At 37.5% G+C, this 20,768-nt stretch overlaps 1 protein-coding gene across 7 annotated transcripts in view; it reads left to right on the forward strand.

The window, feature by feature from the left end:
- The window catches only part of LIMS1 (LIM zinc finger domain containing 1), a 161,419-nt gene that overhangs the window by 84,023 nt on the left and 56,628 nt on the right, over positions 1-20,768 (forward strand). The window contains exon 1 of one of the 7 annotated variants that reach the window (XM_081069671.1): positions 1,921-2,084. The exons of 4 other annotated variants lie outside the window; for them this stretch is intronic. Coding sequence is in view for 1 of the 3 variants with exons in the window: in XM_081069665.1 (XP_080925791.1) it covers positions 7,645-7,751 (107 nt within the window). In the remaining 2 variants the exon portion in view is untranslated. Of the gene's footprint in view, positions 1-1,920; positions 2,085-7,474; positions 7,936-20,768 lie in introns of those variants that run through there. 2 more of the 7 variants (XM_081069665.1, XM_081069670.1) reach the window with 2 other exon arrangements.

Genomic DNA, 20,768 nt, shown 5'->3' on the forward strand with positions numbered 1-20,768 from the left:
ATGATTGACCCACTGCACATAACTTCGACTTTTTTTCATACACTCTAAAGCTTTGATTCTGGCTTGGAAAGTCTACTACTCTGCCAGTCTCATCATCCCCTCGACCCATCTCTGTCAGTCATATCACATTGACGTTTTCTCCATTTAGAGTGCCCTGTACTTTTCTCTCCCCTCACTCTACCCAAATCCTTCCCCAAATCCAATCCTCTGTGGGGGATTCATCAGTATTTGATTATATATACTGACGGTCTGTGAGGTGTCCTTTCTTCCTCATTAGATTGCAAATCCCTTGGAAGATAGAATAATGTATTTTCATTTAATTTTTGTTCTCTTCATTATTTTAAACATTTCAATTTTTATTTCCTTATTATAGAAGTATATTTGTCTGTTGTAGAAAAATTAGAAAATGTAGATAATCCAAAGGGAAGTAATTTTAAATCTTTTCAAATCCTTCCAACCAGAGATAGTTTGGTACATACTCTTCCAGGCTCTGGGGTGTGTGTTTGTGTGTGTGTGTGTGTGTGTGTGTGTGTGTGTGTGTGTATACATACATAGTAAATACATATGTGGTGTTTTAACGTAAAATGGAATCACACAGTGTATAGTATCTCATATTCTTTTATTCACTCAGCAGTATATTATGAATACCTTTTCATGTCAGATATAAGTATCTGCATTATTATTTTCAATTGCCATTGATTGCTCTGGAACAGTTAAACTGTGCAGAAAATATTAATGTCCTTACTGAGATAATTATGTCTTCAGAGCTTTACATTTTTACATCCTATTTTTATCACTGAATTTTATCATTGAACTTTTATCTGAATTAGGGAGAAAAAAATGAAAGTAAATGAAGGGGTGATACTGATATCAGCAATGAGGTGACATAACTTTTTTTTATGTTGTTGTCTTTTAAGATTAGATTTTACACACAACCTAGGGGAATATTTTGATAACCTGGTGAAAACAGTTTTGAGGTTAAAGTTGGTGTGTTGGCACTACTCACTATAGTAATGAAACCTGTGCTGGGATGGGGCAGGTGTTGTGGTTTGTTGTGTATGACACACCTCTTGAATTCCAGGTCAGGGGAAAGAACCATGTTTATTCTTCCAAGTCCTCAGAAGATTAGAATTACTGGCGTGTGACTCTGCCTACCTTGGAATGTGAAAACAACTGTTCCTTTTCTCCTCTTAAACAAAAGTACTTCATGTATTGGATTTTTAAAAAATGAGGATTAGGTTTAGAAATATGCTCAGCAGGTGTGGATATACTATGAGGTGGACAGGTAGAATGAGTAGAAGAAACATTTATAGCAATTTCATATAAAACAGTGTTATCAAAACATGTTTTAAGTCAAATTATGTGAAAATCTGGATTTCCAGAAAAGCTCTTTTGTGAAAGTATTACCACTAGAATTCCTTTTTAACACAAGTTCCTTTAGAGAATTAAAAATTATTCTATTATAAAAATTTAAATGTATTGCAGTTTTCAAAAAACATGTTTACCACATCAAATGAGGTATGTTGTAATTTACCCTTATGTAGGAAAAGTGCAATCCTCTTGCAAATGTCTTATTTCATTGTTCCTTCCCTGGGACTTCAGTGTGCTGTTGAGTAGCGTTCTTGGTTCTGTTTGTAGCAGGTTTGTGTTGGGGCTGGGATGATCAGTATGCCTGTGCGTGGTATTTGTGTCCTGTACAGCTCTTGTCACTGGAGCAGCTCTTTTGACCAAAGAGAAAGTGAACAAGAGAGTAATGATCAAGAAAAGTTGAAAGACTGGTTACTTGTTTCTCCTCTATTCCTGCTTCTGTACTCTCAGGGGCCTGGAATATGTTAGGCTTTCAGGAAATGTTTGTTGAATAACTGACTGTGTAAATCCTGACCTTGTGTTCCTACTTTCTTTGGGAATGGCATTTCTGACAATTAAAGAGTGAAGTGTGCTCTGTCGGGGAGTCTAGTCAACATTGGAATATCATGTTACACAGGGCCTTTCTTAAAATCAGGTGATCTTAATCTGGGGAAAAGACCAGGGAAATCGTCTGATTCAGCTGCTTCTGTTTACAAATGGAAAAATTAAGGACTTCTGTAAGTAAATAACCTCCTGTGTGCTTATATACCAACCACAGCAAGTAAGTTGCCAAACATGAAGCTATCAATTAAATGTCTTCTGGTTTCACTCTTGTACCCTTACACCAACTTACCCGGTACTCTCCTTTAGATTCTTAAAAATGTGAGCTGGGATGGGTTACTTGAAATTTCATTCTACATTCTTTTGAAATATACCAGGAAGACTTGTCATATTGTGACCTTGGCTTTTGAGAACATTTCTAAATTGTCTAACAAAAGAGTGTAGATGACCCCATCTTGCTGGTTGTGAGAGACTTCTGAGCATTTCTGACTCAAAATGATAGTCAGGCTCTCACAAGCTTTCGATGACAGCTCAACCTGTGCACTTGATAGTTACGGAAAGGCTGATTAAGGAAAAATGTACAGGGCTCGTGGGCAGTTGCTGTATCATCTACTTATGAATGGGATCATATTTTTGGTGTTTGTTTTTTGACTCTGAGCTGTTTTTCTATATAGTTGATTCTGCCTTCTCATACTCTGCACTGGTCAATTTGAACTTGAACCTACTCACAATGGCATATTATAGTTTGAACTCTTCTGCCTCGGATCTGTTTTCAACACTGGGTCCTTCCTTCATATTGACAACCCGTAACACTCTTGAGAGGCCTAATTTACGAAGATATCATAGCTGGAAAATAAATGTTAAAGAGGAGATAAATAGTGAGGAAGGATATTCTTGCTTGAGTACAGCAAGTTTGCTTTCCCTACAAATGATTATCCATGAGATAATGGAAATGAATCCTGCTTTAGTATAAATTCTAAGTTCAAAGACCGTTGCAAAATGTAAAATTCTTTTCTTTACATATGTCACACAAGAAAATTAACGGCCTGGAAATGTACAGCTTCTTGACCAATTCTGAGGCCAGGCCTTCCTACCTAGTGTAAAAGGTATGCTAACGAGGCCCAGTTAACTCTAACTCGGCCGTGGAAGCCAGTTTGCAGGTGTCTTCATGCTGTATAGGAGATAGAACTGACAATGCAGTAGCACTAATGGTCAGTTTTAGAGGTTTGATGCTAGTAGCTAGGTGTCTTTACCCACCAATGCTTGGGAGAGATGTGTGTCTGTGGGAGGGGTACTTGGACTAAGTTCACTAAAAACTGGACTATGTTAGGTATAGGTAGAAATCTAGGCTAATTTTTAAATTCTTTTCCCAAATGGTAAGTGTTTGTACTTGTGCAGGGTACTGTTCAGCTCTACAAACGTGAAAAGCTGCTGAGTTTTTAGTCTCACCAAGGAAGTACATTTTTCTAAAATTAGAATATATGTGCTTTTTAAACATCTCATTTAGGTAATGTTAAATGTTAAATTTTTTTTTAAAGTTTCAAAACTCTGGCGCTTGAATCTCAAACACAGCATTGTAAAGTGATTAGGCTCTTAAAACCAATTGTTGAATAAGTAAACCAAAGAACTCATTTAACAAATGCAAATGTCTACCATGTACCTGGCCTTGTCGACAATGATAAATTAGATATATTGCTGCCCTCAAAAAGCTGTTATTTTAAGGGGAGAGGTGGGTAAAGAAAGAACCCATGGGTTCCGGTGATAGAAGTAAGAGGGATCTCTGGGGGCACACAGAAAGGGAATTTCGGACACCTAGGGTGTAGAAAGGCTTCTTACAAAAGATGACCTTACACTGAGTCCTACTGGGATGAGAAGAGCTGGTCCTGCCAGAGATCCTCCTCCTTCCAGTCTTAAGAAGCTGCATGCGCAAAGGTGAGGAGGTGAGAGGAAGCGAAGTCTGTCCTGGGAGCTGCCTGAAGTTCAGTAGTGTGGGTGGGAGAGCGTGGCTCAGCTGGGGCCTCATGGCAGTGGAGCCATTGAAGGGTTTTTCATCGGGATCGATAAGTGATCAAATTACATTAAAAAACAACAACACTTTGAAATTTGGAGGATAGCTTAGAACAGGATAAGGTCAGTTGCGAAAAGATCAGTTAGGCTGAGAAATTAAGGGGAGACGAAAGGAACTCTTCTGAAATAGTGTCTAGCCTAGTGTAGGGCACCAAATAAATACATATTAAGTGAACCAATGAGATCAAAAGTTCTACACTGTGGTGTTGGAGGTTTTCAAGGGAAGGGAGAGATCTATGCAAATTGGGAGGTCTAAGATAAAGACCATCTGTTGGCTTCTGAAGGATCTGTTAGTTCCCTGAAGCGGTTATAAAGTTTTATGCTCACCTGCATTTTCTAAGAGAGTGTCATTAACTTTGATCAGTTTCATAAAAGGTCCACGACCCTCCAAAGATGGAAAACTACTCAGTTAGATGTTAGCCTGGTAGAACAGAGACCTGGTATAATGAATGCTCCATAGAGCTTTGTATTTAGTCATTTCAGTCAAGGGGTTATGTTTATGGAAGAAATTATCAGCTATGCTGGTGACATAAAGCTAGAACAGGTATCTAATTGTGACGAGAGACAACATACAAATTGAAAGAAAACCCAACAGGTTGGACAGAAGTGTATAAGAGGTTGTAATTAGGTTCATAGGCCGGCTGCACTGTAGTGGATGTGGAATGGAAGGTGCTGGCCTTAACAATTTTTGTGAACTGTTGTTCTTTAACAGTCTCTGGGCATGGGGGAGAGGGGAGAGCTCCAGGAGTTTTATGAAGTAGGAAGCGTTTCATCACTGAACTGTCTAGGAAGAGGCACAATCCCAGGTCAGGATATTGTGCAGGAGTTGAGGCCATGTGGAGAATGAGAGTAGGGAATTCTGCATTGAATGGGAGGCTAGACTGGCCTTCCAGGAGTGTTCTGAGTGCTAAAATGAAAATTTTCCCTATGGAGAGCCCCAGGGAAAATATATTCCATAGACCTCCCTCTGAACTGTCCACAGTCTGCTAAGACAGTGGTTTGAAATTTAAAACTCATTTTAAATAGGCCTGATCTGAGAAGCAGGCACAATTGATAACTTTCTGTAGAAGAATAGGAAAGGAAAAAAAAAGGCTGATACAAGACCTTTGCCTGTCCCGGCCCTGCTGGGTGTTCCAGGAATATGCTCTCCCTCCCTCGTTGCTGCTAGGAGGGAAGAGTGGCATCAGCCTGCAGCAGGAGCCAGTTAGGGGTGTGTTTTGCGGCATTTATCAATTTCCCTTTTAAAATTGTGCCTGTCTGTGTATCCTTTTCCTTGTTCTACTTATAGCACAGTAAAATCTCAAGGCGCATCTGAAGGAGTGCTAGGGAAAAAGGAAGCCTTTTTTCTCTGTCTCTGTGTTTTCAGTGGAAAAACAATGGTTAAAAGAGTTTTACCCAAAGCTCCAGAATTTAATTTTACTCAGTTGTGACAAATTCCTTAGAATGTAAGCATTAATTTACTGAAATGCCCATTTGTCAGTATAGCCATTTTAAAAGTCAGAGGGCAAGAATTGTTTCAATTTGTTTGTTCTATATTGTTATAATAGTTGGGAACTTTTTTTTTCTGCCCACATTCTTTTAACGTTAGACTCATCCAATACAGGATTCATCCTACAGAGTTAGGTGTTTCCTGTCTTGTTAACCTTTAATACTCACCAAGCTCTTTTTCCTTGTCAGTGTGATACATTACTTTTTAAAAAGCTCTGAAAAATCAAGCTGTCTTATTTACACTTTTCTACAGATAAAAGCCCCTATTTTAATGTTGAGGTTTCTGTGTTTGCAGTGAATACAATTCATTTGTATTTTATTCATCAAGCATCTGTTCTGTTTTGATGCCTAGAGTGAAAAAAATTAAAGATTTCTGGTTGTTTTTCTTCATTTGTTTTTTACCTGTCTTGACAAAAATGTGAGAATTAGACACTTTAGGAATCCTAATTTTATGTTTCTATTGCTGTAAACTAAACTTTTCTATAATTTAGATCTCAGTAGGATCCTAGGACTTTGTATAAAAGACATATGTAAACCTTCTAAATTATATCTATTTTTGATTAGGCAGTATATATTCTAAGTTCAGAAGGTATAAAGTAGTATATCACAGAAAAGCTTTCTTCTGCTACTGTTCCTCCACAGGCACCCAGTGTTACCAGTTTTTTGTGTATCCATCCTTCCAGGGAAAGAGAGAGATACATTTGTCCTTTAACCGTTTTTACATTATTTCCTCACCAATTAAATCTAGTATAGTAACAAAATTCATGATTTTCTTCCTGCATCTTTAAAAACATACATTATATTTTGATGACACAATAAGAAGTTGTCTGTTTTCTGTTGGGGCCATGGAACTAGGGTGATGAATGGCAGTCCTTAGGGGAGCTAGCTCAATCTGCATGTCCTGAGTAAGGAGTAAGATACAGACTCCCCTTTCCTTGTGCGGTACCTTCATTTTTATGTGTATAATACAGATACTCTTCCAGCGGGGGCTAGATTAACTTTTTAATCCGTGGTGTAAAAAATCAGATTCAGACCTATCGCTCTGTGCTCTTTTTGTTGAGGGGATTTTAGAATGGAAAAACTGATACAGATGGCTCACGGAGAAAATAGAACCGTAAAGTCAAACTGTTGCTGAAGAACTTGTCCAGGATCTAGCCTGTTGTGATATGGTGATTCGTACTGAGTGGGATTCAGTCAGATTGGAGGCTGGAACCCTGCCTGCTCTTGCACTACCGTCATTTGGAGCTGAATGATGAAGAGCTTGCCCCATATTATCTGTCCTCCATTACCCACACCCCCTGCCCTGCAAACACTCGCCCACACCTTCACACACCGAAACCCAAAACCTCCTTCCTAACTTTGTCACTAAGATCAAATACAGAGAAATACAAGGGCTCATAGGCTCCACAGTAGTGAGGAAGCTGAGGTGCACATTTTCTGAGCGGGGAACATTCTGAATGGGTAGTTATAGATTCAGAAAATCACTGACTGGAGGCTGATAGAATAAACCACCTTTCTTGCAGATAGGATTTTTTGAGTAATATTTGATGGGAGTCAGGAGAAAGACACTTCCTTTCTAAAGAGGATTTAGCGTAGAGTGATGAGAGGGAGGAATTGGACTGCTTCCCTTCCAATTCTACCCTCCCTCCCCCTTCCCCCTCCCCCTCCCCCCTTTTAAGGAAAATGTCCCAAAGGGCTCATGATGACCAGGCACTTCTTTAAACTGACAGCTGCTTGTGAAAGGTTAATGGATTTCCTGGCAAATAAAATAGGGCAGGACCCTTCTTTAGTCATTACCTTACTGGAACTTTTTTAGCTCAATTTTAATTCAGAATGATGCTGGAAAAATTTATAAAGGAATTGATGTGATTATTGATAATAACTACATTTTGCTTATTAGTAAATATGTGAGCAACACTGGTCACTGACACCCCCACACTCCCCCCTCCAAGGTGCAAGGCCCAGAGATAAGGCAAGCCAGGCCTTGCTGAGGAGGGTGTGTACCAGCAGAGAAACAGGAAGCTAGCTGTGCTTCAGTGCCTGGCCTGCCTGGACGTTTCTAACTCTGGGTCAGGTGTGCTGAGGTCGCACGGCAAGGGACACTGCCTTCCTGAGCCCTGGCAGCCACGCTGCTCAGCATAAACGCTTTAAAGTGTCAGGAATTTATGTGTGGAGAGAAGTATGACTGCACTCCAGCTTAAAGAGCTTTCACATTCAGGTCTCTACAGGAGAAGACGAGATCGTCCAGATAGTTTGAGACTCAATGAGTTACCGGAGGGAGAGCTAAGGTGAGTGCAGAGTCACGGTTGACAAAGGTCAAGGCACCTAACGACTGCAGTGGATGCAGTAATGGGGAGAACGCATTGAGATTTCCACCAGGAACCTCTCGGTCTCTAATTAAAGATCCCAGGATTGTGCTTGATTGGAACGGTGCAAAACTAGAACTCCTTTTCCCATTTCTTCACAAATTCTGTAAGTTGATTTAGCTCTTCCCCAAACCTGTAGTGTTTTTATGTCTTTAAAGACTATATAATTACCACAGTAATATTTAATATTGGAAAATATTGATATCTCCCTCTTGGTTTAAAGATAGATTGCTTTGGTTTATTATAACATGTTTCTGTGAGGAATTTTTCTTTGAATTTTGATGGTGAGTGAAGTTGCAGTGTTTTGGGTGGGGGTTGGGGCTGTTCATACAGGATTCTTTGCGATTGAAACAGATTTAACAAAAGGATGCAGAAAACTATTACATGTAACCTAGGAAGGAAGGACATCAAAAATCTGGAGACCATTTTACCTAAAAAGGTTAGGGGGTTTTGTTTTCAAAGTTGATTTGCCTAAAACAACACAATTTTGGTTTTTGTTACAACTATTGAAATTGTTTTTTACATTTTAGGTTCTGAAAAGCCCTGTAACTTTAATCTATATGTAAAATATTATTAACTTAAAGCGTTTAGGTTTTCCATTTCTGAGATGAAGTGTTCCTGTTTTAGTGCTGACAGAAAGCTACAGTAGAGGGAGACTTCCTTTTCTTTTTATTACATATACTGTATAATACTTTAATTTGTCTATGGATTATCAGTTTGAATATTCCAATTAGATCGTGGGAGGGATATTTGAATGTTGTGCACTATTGCCCTTTTTCCAATAAATTCATTTTTAGAGTTTGTCGTAAATTCTCTATTTAAATTTAACAGGGAAAAATTGACAAGGAAGCTTTTTAAAACTTCCATTAAATTTGTGTTTTTCTTATTTTATTCCCTATCTCCCCACTCTTCACCCATTTGGCAACCATCACCTTGTTCTCTATGGGTTTGTCTCTGTTTTGTTTTGTTTATTTATTTGTTTTGGTTTTCTCAGATTCCACATATAAATGAAGTCATAGATATTTGCCTTTCTCTGACTTATTTCACTTAGACTGCTATACTTCAGGAACTGTACTTTGGAAGAGAAACATTTATTTGAAAATTATCACTCACTACCTTTTGGAAAGAATAGTAGCATTAAAGGGCTGTTATTAACACTAACATTCTTAGAATTTGTTTCCTACTATGTCATGTATCTCTTAGTCTAATCAATTCATTAGATTAAACTAAGCAGATCTTAAAAGCTTCAGAGTTTGAAATGTTACAAATTTTAAGCATGACCTTTAGTGAAATAGTGAGCTATCTCTTGCTAAACCAGACAGGCTGTTGGAAGTGGTCTCTGAAATTGACATTTAGTTATCAATTTACTACCAAACTAGGAGTAAAACGTTGCCAAAAACAGTTCTAAATTCAGATTTGGGATGCTAAGGAGTTTCCTTGTTTTTCAAAAATTAAGATATGTAAAACACTATTTGAAACCAAGCACCTTTTACTTATTTTCATACAGTAAGTACACATGAATAAAATGACCTGTATGCCCGAGAAGGTAATTATATAGTTAATAATGGCCTTTGGGAAAAATGAGATTTTTTTTCTTTTGTCTAGAGTTTAAATTAAAGGAAGAGTAATTCTTAAGTATTGCTTGTTCCATTGGATTAAGGGGAACTATTTTTTCACCCATTCTGGTGATACAGTTCTCTAGTGATAATAAGAGACATTTCTGCCATTTCTCTGTCCCCTAGTGCAGAGAGAATGACCATTTCCTTATTTTAGGAATGCAGTGCAAAGCTAACAAAGTGGGCAATTGTCTGGTTTTCTATGGACTTTTTATCAATTTAGAGGAGCAGGTGTTTTTCTTTCCTAGTTTTTTTTTTTTTCCCTAGTTATATTTTTAGCATTTAGTTGAGTTCCTTGGCTAATGGAAATCAGGGAGGGTAAAGATTTTGAAATTAGGCACACCTATTTCAGTGCCACACAACTGGACAAGTTACATAATCTTGTTGAACCTCGGTTTGTTCCTCTTTAAAATGAGGATAAAAAGAACTACCATTATTGAGCATCGTTTATCTCATAACGTCCTCACCACCAACTTAGTGAGGTTAGGAGTTACTACTATCTTGTAAGGTGTGCTGTAGGGTCAATGCCTTTTATACATTTTTCAACTAATTTTTAGTGAGTGCCTACTATGTGCTATATAAAGATGTAGTGATGAATCAGACACAGTTCCTCCCCTCAAGGAACACCTACGTTTTAGCACATCGAATGTGACCAACACATGTTCTTCCTAGGAGCAGTTATTTGACTTTAAATACATGTAATACCAAACATCTTTCATGCTGTCTCGAGTATTGCACAAGAGCCATTCCTACTCTCATTCCTTCTTACTCACATGTTCATATTCTTGGCATATTTATGGAATCCAGCAAAAATACTATTAGAGACTAAAAAGGGCTGTGCTCACTGCCAGAGAACATTTTTCTTTTAAATTTAAATAAGACTCTGCTCTGAAACATAATACAGGTATTTAAAGAGTACTGTAATAGACATGAAAATAATTCTGGCTTTAAACTTGAAATGGTTTAAAACAAGTATGTAAAAGGTAGCATGAAAAACACTGGCTATATAGATTTTTATTTTAAAGTATTAAATATAACCTGAAACTTACTATATTTGAATACTTTTGTACAATGGAATGTTACCCACTGCATTTGAGGGTTATGTTATAGCAATTTATCTTACCTAAGTAATTGTTACTACTAGTAGAAAGTGTCCTGTGGGCCTTTATCTTGAGTTCTAGAACATGTCCTTAATTTTGGCTAGAATCAAACATGTCTAAGAAGCAATTGGGAATTATTTTCCTTTATGAAGCTAAATAGTAAGGATTTGGATAAAGCATGTATATTCATTTATACACAGGGACTCTCTATACATATAGACTATTTATACAGATACAGATAGTCTTTATGTATCTCTCCTCGTACTTGGATAGAACTGATAGGACTCCCCAGTTACACTCTTCTTCCAGTGGGCTGAGAAGTTGACTCAGCCTCATACCTTTACAGGGCATTCACCCTTTCTTCCCTGAAATTTTTGATACCCAAAAATAACATCTAAGATGTGTGTGTATGTATAAAAAAAGTACACATTTTCAGAGATGCCAAACAATGTATACACATTTTAAGAAATGTTATCTTTGTATTACTTTTCGAAGTTGAATTACGGTAGCAATGTGTAGTATGACGTTCACTCAAAAGATGGCGTTAATCAAATGAATGCTAGCGTCATTCATTGTATTATTATATAATTTTAATACAGCTCTTTTCCTTAAAATGTGTATACATTTATATATGTATGTATATATATATATATTTCCCCTCATCTCCTAAATTAAGTTGCACCCAAACACATTTTTTTGAGGAAACCCTAATGAAAACCACATCTGAACAATCCACAATCCCACCCTCCTTTAAAATTCTCAAAAGTCCCTTTTGCTCTGCCTCAGATAGAAAGGATCTGTAAATAACTGATTGGAGATACCTCAAAATTCAAGTCTTTGCTGGCTGGATCCAAAGCATGGTCGAATGTAGGGATTGGCAAACTATGACCTCAGGCCAAAGCTGGCCTACTGCCTATTTTTGTATGACCCTTGAGTTTAAGATGGATTTTACATTTTTCAAATAGTTGAAAAAAAAAGGATATTTCATGACCTATGAACATTACATGACATTCAAATTTCAAAGTCTGTAAATAAAGTTGTATTGGAATACAGCCATGCTTAATTTGTACTTGTTGTCTATGGTGGGTACAGTGGCACAGTTAACTTGTGACACCCAAAGACAAAAGTATTTACTGTCTGTCCCTTAACAGATGATCCCTGGTTTAGTGCTAAAATAAAGAACTCTTAGATCTTTCCCTGTTGTTCATTTAGTTGTGCATCTACCCTCCCAACTCCTCCATCTCCCTGTTTAGATTTCTAAAATCAGGGCTGTGTCAGTCTTTTGAAATGAATGTGAATCAAGAAAAGGTACTTAGACATCTGTATCCCTGTGTGCAGTTGACTGGATGCAGCACTGAGAAGTCCTTCACTCGTTCAGACTTCTTTATCCTTTTCTTTCCTGCCCTTTGCCTGGTGGAACTGGATCACCAGGAATGGGAGGAAGTGCCAAGAAAAGTAACCTTTACTTTCTGGTTATTAAATAAACCTTGTGAGCTTGTATCTTTTAAGGCATAGGATATAATCATTTTTAAGTCTTGAGAATGTCCTTGACTTGGTTTGAGGGTAGAAAACTCAGATCACGTGTTCCTCAACAATACATTACCATTGATTGAGACCTTGGTATGGGCCAGGTACTGTAATAAGAACTTTCATGTTGATTTTGTTTGTTTTTTAACTCACGATTCTATAATGGAGAAGGAAGAACCTAAGGCTGTAAAAGGTGATCCTTGGTATATAACCAGTTCCTGTCCTTGATTCAAATAAGTTCATTTAGTCAACCTACGATGTGCATTTCCTTCATTCCCGTTTTGCAGTTTGCTGATCATAACCTTTAGGCTGAAAACCCAATGTTTGTATTGAAATATAGTCTATTAGACAATTAACAGGGATAAAATTGCAACTTTGCCATTTTTATCTATTCTTATTATTTAATGGTTCAGGCAGAGCATATTTAATCTTCCTAATAATGAACACATTACACGATTAATAACCATTTTTTGTCTTGGTACAGAAAGTTATCAGTTTGCCAGTGTTGCTTTTTAAAAGGTAGTAGTGCTTTATTATATGTGTTTTAGAGTATAATTCATATATATACAATGGAATATTATCAGTCATGAGAAAGAAGGAAATCCTGCCGTTTGTGACAACATGGATAAACCTTGAAGCCATTATGTTGAGTGAAATAAGTCAGAGAAAAACACATACTGTATGATCTCACTTATAGGTGGAATCTAAAAAAAACCACTGAACTTGTATAAACAGAACAGAGTGGTGGTTATGGGGGTTGGGGATATGGGGGGATTGGAGAGCTGTTGTTCTAAGGGTACAAAGTTGCAGCTAGTTCAAGACATCTGACGCACAACACAGTCAATAGCACTGTATTAAAAACCTCTTAACTGTTCTCAATACAAAAAAGAAACACTTATATGACATGATAAAGGTGCTAGCTAATGCTCCTGTAGTCATCATATTGCAATAAATAACCGTATCAAGCCAACACGTTGTACACCTCTAACTTATACAATGTCGTATATGTCAATTATATGTATATTTCAGTTAAATTTTTTAAAAGGAGTGTAGTGCACAAGTATTCATAGTGTAATAATTCGTTTTACAGGCACACCCTCCTCACCCAGCTCACTTTCACGCCGTATCCCACCCTCGTTGATAGAGGCCTCTCCAAGGCCACAGGCCTCCCCTTACTTCTGCGTGTCTAGCCAGCATCCACCAGTGTCTAAGGTCATCACTGTCCAGTGTCTGCTCCTCACTGAATGAGTGAAGGAATGAGAAGCTAAACTGGCTCTTTTATTCCCGATTAAACTCCTTTGACTGACTACTTTTCTAGTCTTAATTATAATGCTGCCTTATAATGTATGTACAGTATCACACTAAGAGAAGCCCAAGAGAGGGATATATATAGCTACCGAAGTACAGATCACGATCGCTTTGTTTTTCTTTTTCAGTCGTTTTGGAAAGCTTATTTTCTGAAAGGAAATAATGTTTTCATCCACATATTGGATGAAATATTTCTATATAGTCAAGGGAATATATATAAAAATTTGAAATAGCAGTGTTGATGCTTAAAAATTAGATGTGTTCAAGAAATAGTGAAAAGAAGCAAAAAGTCTTTAGATAAGGATTCTTTTTCTGTTTTTCTGTACTGCCGAGAGGCATTTAGGAATGAACCTCAACTTCAGCAGAATCAATTTGTAAATTTGTTGTCAATACACATAAAATTTTCTAAATGACAATTAAATGCCAGAATTTTAATCATTATAATTGTTTTATTGGTTTTTCTTTTAAACCCAACATTAAAGTATAAGTTATAAATCACTTATAAAACAAAACAAAAAAATAGAAGTTGACTAAAACTTGGGCTTTACTTACATTAGTTTGGATAGATGCTATTAAAATGAAACAGTACTATTCATTTTATATCTACTTATAAATCTTGGAAACATAGCCATTTAGTGTGTACTATCTGTGCAACCCAGTGGCTATTCTGTGACTAAAATAAACTTTTGATACAAATGTTCTTTTATAGAAATTCTATTTTTAGAAATAATTATTAAATATGTTTCTTATAAATATAAAGCCCCTTATTATTTTATTTAATGGTTGTTTTCTTTTGGCTTCATTTTGAGATTCATCCATGTTGCATGTATCATTAGTCCATTCCATTTTATTGTTGAGTGGTATTCCATTTCATGGATATACTACAATTTGTTTAGCCAGTAACTTGTGGGTTGACATTTGAGTTGTTTCAGTTTCTATTACAAGTAAAGCTGCTATGAACATTCACGTACAAGTCCTTACATGGGTATATACTTTCTTTTCTCTTGGGTGGAATGGCTGAGTTGTTTGGTAGGTGTATATTTAATTTTTTGAGAAATGACTAAACTGTTTTCCAAAGAGGTTGTGTCATTTTATATTCTCACCAACAGTGTTTGAGGATTCCATTTTCTCCACATCCTCACCAACACTTGGTATGATAATTTTTTTCCCCCCAATTTTAGCCATTTGGGGGGAATGTAGTGGTATCTCATTGTGGTTTTAATACGCATTTCCTTAATGACTCATGAAGTTGAGTATCACTTCGTGTGCTTATTTGCAATCCATATATCTATGGCAAAATGTCTCTTCAGATATTTTGCCCATCTATTATTGGGTTGTCTCCTATAGTATTAAGTTGTAACAGTGCTTTATATAAATTCTAAATAAAAGTGCGTTTATATTCTAAATAAAAGTGCGTTGTCAGATAATATTTTGCAAGTGTCTCTTCCCAGTTTGTGGATTGCCTTCTAGTTTTTACAAGTGTCTTTTGAAAAGCAAAGATTTTTTTTTTAATTTTGATAATTTATTTTTTTTCCTTTTATATAGTTTGTGCTTTTTGTGTCCTATATTTAGGAAACCTTTCCAAAACCTACTGTCAGTAAGATTATTAATACATACGTTTCATAGAAATATAAACTCATGAATAATTTTTTAAACCAGGTTGGCCTTTCATACCATTTATTGCTTTTCTGGCTGTTGTAAATACATCACAGTTCCACTGAACCTTCACCATAATCTTGTGAGGCATGGCGTATTTCTGCTTTTTCACAGGGATGGAAAAAGACTTAGAGTCACGATTGGTAACTCGTGAAATATTAGGGCAATTTGGGATTTGAATTCACGGCTGTGCCCAGTTGCATCTTGTGTTCAAAGTGTAAACTCTTAACCACGAAACTGAGGCTTGGCTTCTCTTAGGGTTTAGAGTAAGATTTCTCATATCAAAGGTCTGAATACACTTGATCATATCTTAAAAGTTAAAAAGTTACCATTGAACATAAAAGTAAAGGTTAACCTCCTGTGTTGCCTATGAGGAATACGATTGAAACAAAAATTGAATTTTTGTGCCTCTTCATAGTATTTGCCAGAGAAAATATCTAGGTTTAAAAAGCTAAAAATATTACAGTTATGTGTTAAAAATGAATGTATTGCTTAAAATTAAACAGTATAAGAATATCTAGGTTTTCATCTTGCTGAAAATATTGTCCTCCTGCGCCAGGCAAGCAGAATATGAAGGGAACCAGACTGAGGTAGGAAGCGACAATGAATCATTGCATGTAGGATGTTTACTTATGTTTGACAATTTCTGCTCCTAACTTTAGTTTTTGATCTAACATACAGAATTTTTTGGGACCAAACTGAAATTCTGCTGTGTTGTAAACAATTCCAATAACATTTCTAGCTGCCAGGGAACATATTCTTTGTTTCATGGTAAAAAGTAATGACAGTAATCTTGGAAATATCGGAGATAAACTGTTGCTACAGGTATTTTAAACAACAATGTTTTATAAAAGGATAGTCAGTTTAAAAGAGCAGAAGTTTTTCTGGATCTGGAATCATTCTTTGTGTGGCAGTCAACAAATACCTTTAAAATAGATTCAACTTGAAATATTAGCTATGTGGCATAATTTGTAGTTTTGGCTCTTAATTTAATGTTGTACTTTATTTAAAGGATATATTGTTAGGTTGTGAGTTTTCTGCATTAGTGTGTAAAATATATCTGTCTAGGCATTGTTGGGTCAGTCTACATGTATTAAGGTCCTACTATATGCCCAGGAAATGGGGATGTAAAGTTGATTAAAACAGTCGTTATCTACTGACATGGAACTTAGTGTATGGTTGGAATAAACAGACGCATAGATAGTTTAAAGATACTGTATTTGCTAGAGGAATGACCAAGATGCTATAGGAGCAGAGTGCTTTATCTATTAATGAATAACAAATTACTCTAAAACTTAGAGGTAACAAGAGTTAGCGAACTTTTTTTGTAAAGGGCCAAATAAATATTTTAGGCTTTGCCGACTGTATAATCTGTGTCACAGCTGCTCAACTCTGCGTAACTCTGTAGCGTCATCACGCCCATAGAAAATTTGTAAATGAATGAGTGTAGTTGCATGTGTTCCAATAAAATTTTATTTACAGAAGCGGGTGATGAGCCATATTTGACCTATGGGCATTAATTTGCTGACTGCAGGCTTGAAACAAGGAGCATTTGTTATCAGAATTTCTGTGGGTCAGGAATTCAGGTACAGCTTCGTTCAATGCCTCTGGCTAAAGTCCTTGGCATGAGATTGCTATTAAGCTTTCACTTGAGGCTGCAGTCATCTCAAGGCTCACATGGAAAGAGTGATTCAAGGGGGCCCTGGGGGAGCTCAAGGTGGAAGCCACAATCTTTTTATAACCTAATCTCAGAAATGACCTCTTAATTACTTTTGTTGTGATAAGTAAACATTTTCTGAATTAAACAAAGGGAATCTAGGAAACTAACATAAAATGCTATATTTTGTTATTAGAAGCTAGTCAGTAAGTCCAGCCTACACTGAAGAGGGAGGGGGTTACACAAAGGTGTGAATACTGTGAAACAAGAAGGATACTCAGTGACACCTGTAAAAGAACAGTAAAGCAGACTTTATTCAGGACCATCAAGATAGGTATAGAGACCATTGCAATGGTGTTTTGCAGTGGGGGGCAGAGATCAGGCTGAATTCCGAATACAACAAGGAAAAGGGGGGGTTTATAGCCAAGGAGCAGTGTAGGGATCAGTAGATGGAAAATTACTGAGAGGAAACATCACGGGTAAGGGGGATTCTGGTGAAACTGACCTAACAGGATTCTTGCTGAAGGCAGGCAGAGTGAGCAGATATTACATGGATGATGGTGGAGGACGAGGAGCCCTATTAAATATAGAGGGTGATCAGATATCAAGGATGGGAGGTTCTAGTTAAACTGGCTGAGCAAGATTCTTGCTAAAACCGAACAGTACACAGGCAAACATGGAAGCTCAAAAGTTAGGTCAAAAGAGCCTGACTAGAGGTTGGCCAAGGAAAGAATCTTTGTCAGTACCGGGAGGTGGGATTCATCAGAGGCTGTCGTAGTGGCTGCCTCCCTCACTAGGGTAGACCATGTCATTTTACTTGGCCCGGGCATCCTAGAAGAGATAACCTAGAAGAGATGAAGTCGGGATACCCAAGACCACTCATGCCATAGAGGACGAGCATCGCCAGGTGGTGTCCAATGTCTGCTTGTTAAATCAGTCCTCTGTTTCTCTTCATTCAGAAATTATATTTATGTCTCTGAATCATCTTATCTCTATCATTGACTACTGTCCTTCAAGATCTGCCTGCACCTTCATGAATGGAGTGCTCCATCTGCCTCACATGTTTTCTTTCCATTCTGCTGTATTTGTTCCTCATTTCAATTTCCATTACTTTATTGCTGGGCCTCAGTCAGCATTTACTGAGTAAAAACAAAGGGAATCTGGGAAAGTAACTAACATAGCATATATCGAACTTCTGTGAACCTATCACTGTTAGACATTTTCATACATTCTGTTGTTAAATCCCCCTTTTACCCAATTAGTAAAGGGGGGAGACTGGGACTGAAGACCAGGACTCTAGCTCTTAGCCTAGTTCTTCTCATCACACATCCTCCTGCCCTCCCTGGAGCACAGGCCACAGTCTAGCTTATGTCATTGTTGTATACGCGTCTCAGCTGGTTTGCTAAAATATATGTAAGATGTTTGAAGGCAAAGCTGTGCATTGATCATTTGTGTGTGATTTTCTCCCCCATTTTTTCCTTCACAGTGGCTTCTAGTAATACATAGTAGATACTCAGGAAAAGTTCATTGCATGGCGTGAATAAACGAAAATCACGATAGCACGTTGTCAGCATTATCGTTCCTCGCCTTCCCTTATATCAGCATGGTCCATTGGACATCATGGTCACACATCTCTGATCCAGAGCCATCCGTTAGACTGTGTTTTTCCCTCTCTGACAATAGCCTTTATCTGGTCATTTCTCTCATGTATCTGCAGTGAGTAGTGAGTCTCTTCCTCGCCCTCGGTGTTTCTGACTCCAACACCTTCCTTCCTTCTTGGCCAGTCTACCAGCCTCTTCTGATTGTGTTCAGTGCCCTACACTCTTTGTTGCCAGCTGTTTCCGGGATATTATCATATCCTGGACCTACCCCGGGACCCATTTTCAATTCAGATCACTCTCAAACTCTTACTTTCTGGATGAATAAATTATATAAAACTGATATCTGTTCTATAACTTCAACTTCTTCCTGGTTACTGCTGGGCCTTCATCTTATTTTATTGACTTTTCTCATTATTCTCTCTGTTACAACTATTTGAAACTTGTCCCATCAGTTTTCTTGACCCCACCCTGCTCTTCTGACCACAACTTCTCTCCTGCTATCCTGAAACCATCAAAAGTAAATGATGTAAGATTTCTCCCTATATCCTCTCTCTGTTTTTGTTTAAATAAACTTTATTTGGCAGTAATTTTAGATTTATAGAAGTTATAAAACTAGTACAGTTGTTCCTCTCTTTATCTCAATTTGATTGCTTTGATTTTGGTCCCAGCGGCTTCCTTTCATCTCTAAGGTTTGCCTCTCTGCCCGCCCACTCGTCTAGATCTTGTCGTGCTTCTCAAAGGACTGCGTGTGTAACTCCTCCTCCTTTAGCACTCTGATCTCTTCCCACTTCCCTTATGTGACAGACGGTCCTAGCAACACAGTAACTACCTAACCCCGTGTGCTTAATCCTCTGCAGCCTAATTTTTGACCCCACCATGTTACTGTCCCTTGTCATCTGAGCAGTCTTGGTTTTCGGTGGGAAACAATAGCAACAGACTCGGGCTAACTTAAGCAGAAAAGAATTTTATTGGAAAGATTTCACATTGCTTACAGAATTGACAGAAATGGGAAGATTAAAGAAGCAGCCTCAGAATGGGCCAGAGCCAAGGACAACAGACATCAGACACCAATGCTAAGGTCCCTCTGCTGAGACAGGCTGGCCAGGGGCCACCACTGAAGTTGTCCTAAGTAAGAGGGTAGCGTTGGCAGAGCCCAGGTCAGGTGCCAGCTCTACTGCCAACTAGGCAGTATGGGAGGGCGTGTCTGTAGTGGGAGCGAGGCCCATCTCCCAGTCTCGAGGGGCCCACCATAAATCGTTACTTCACTCCTTGCAATGTTATAGCAATAATACTTCCTTAAAAATTTCTCCTTCCTTCATCTCCTTAGCACTACCTTTTCTTAGTTTTCCTACTAGTTACTGCTGCTTTTCATTTTCTCCTTTGTTGTCCCGCAGTATTTCCAAAGCTCTTTGGCATGCGTAGCTTCAGATACCATCTCTGTGAAAGTGACTGTCAAATGTAGGCTAGGAGTCATTTCTAACTCTTGTTTACTGACTAGCACAATTAATAGATTTCAGTTAATGTTTGTGAATGAATAAACGAATGAAATGAACTATGAAAGCAGTTTTATTGGGTCATTTATTAAAGAGGCAGGCAATCAGAATAGAGTATTTGGATTTTTCTTTCCAAACTGAACTTACAGCCATTAGAATATAATAGAAGATAGCATAAATGGGGATTTTTAAAAACAATATTGTGACTAGCCCTCTTTCTAAACCCTCCTCCAACAAGGATCTTGTTATCTAGTTGAAGTAGTACAATGTTTTGGTCTATTTTATAATTATGAGGAGAAATTGCAGTACATTTGTTTTTGAAGGTAAAAAATATGACTTATTATTTTTTAAAGTTTAAAATAAAAACAATGCTTCTTTGATCATACGTATGTAAGAGAGTAGTGATATGTTTTGTGGCCGCCGTAACCAGTTCTGCAGTACAGCAGAAATTTATTGCTATTACTTTTGTACACAAACCTCTATATTGCCATCTGCTCCTATAACTACATAAAGAAATCACTGTTGAATGGTATTGAGATGAAATGGTACATTTTATTATCAAAATTATAATTGCTTTGAGTTAATGGGAATGAAAAAATGACAGCATTGTAGGCAAGAAGTCTGAGTACGCATAGAACTAGAAATGGACCACAGGCTTATTTGTGTGCTTCTAATTTGTGATGTTCCAGCCACGTTCTAGGGAAAATGAAACATAGGATTACTTTTAGGCAAGATTCTTCTCTGTGAATGAACCTAGGATGATCTTACGCGATACCTACAGAAAAAGACTGAGATTGTTTCAATTACCAGTTAGAAAGTGGTATATACCAGTGACTTCCACTCGTAATCGAAATGGTGAAGTATCAGACCATTGCAGAAAACCAGTCAGCGGTTTAGAGCTTCTGATTGTCACAAGAACAGACCAAAACAAACCAAAAACAAAAACAAAAATGCAAATATCAATTATGTAGCAAATTTTCT

This window comes from Rhinolophus hipposideros, assembly GCF_964194185.1.
Source record: "Rhinolophus hipposideros genome assembly, chromosome: 12".
Lineage (NCBI taxonomy): Eukaryota > Metazoa > Chordata > Mammalia > Chiroptera > Rhinolophidae > Rhinolophus > Rhinolophus hipposideros.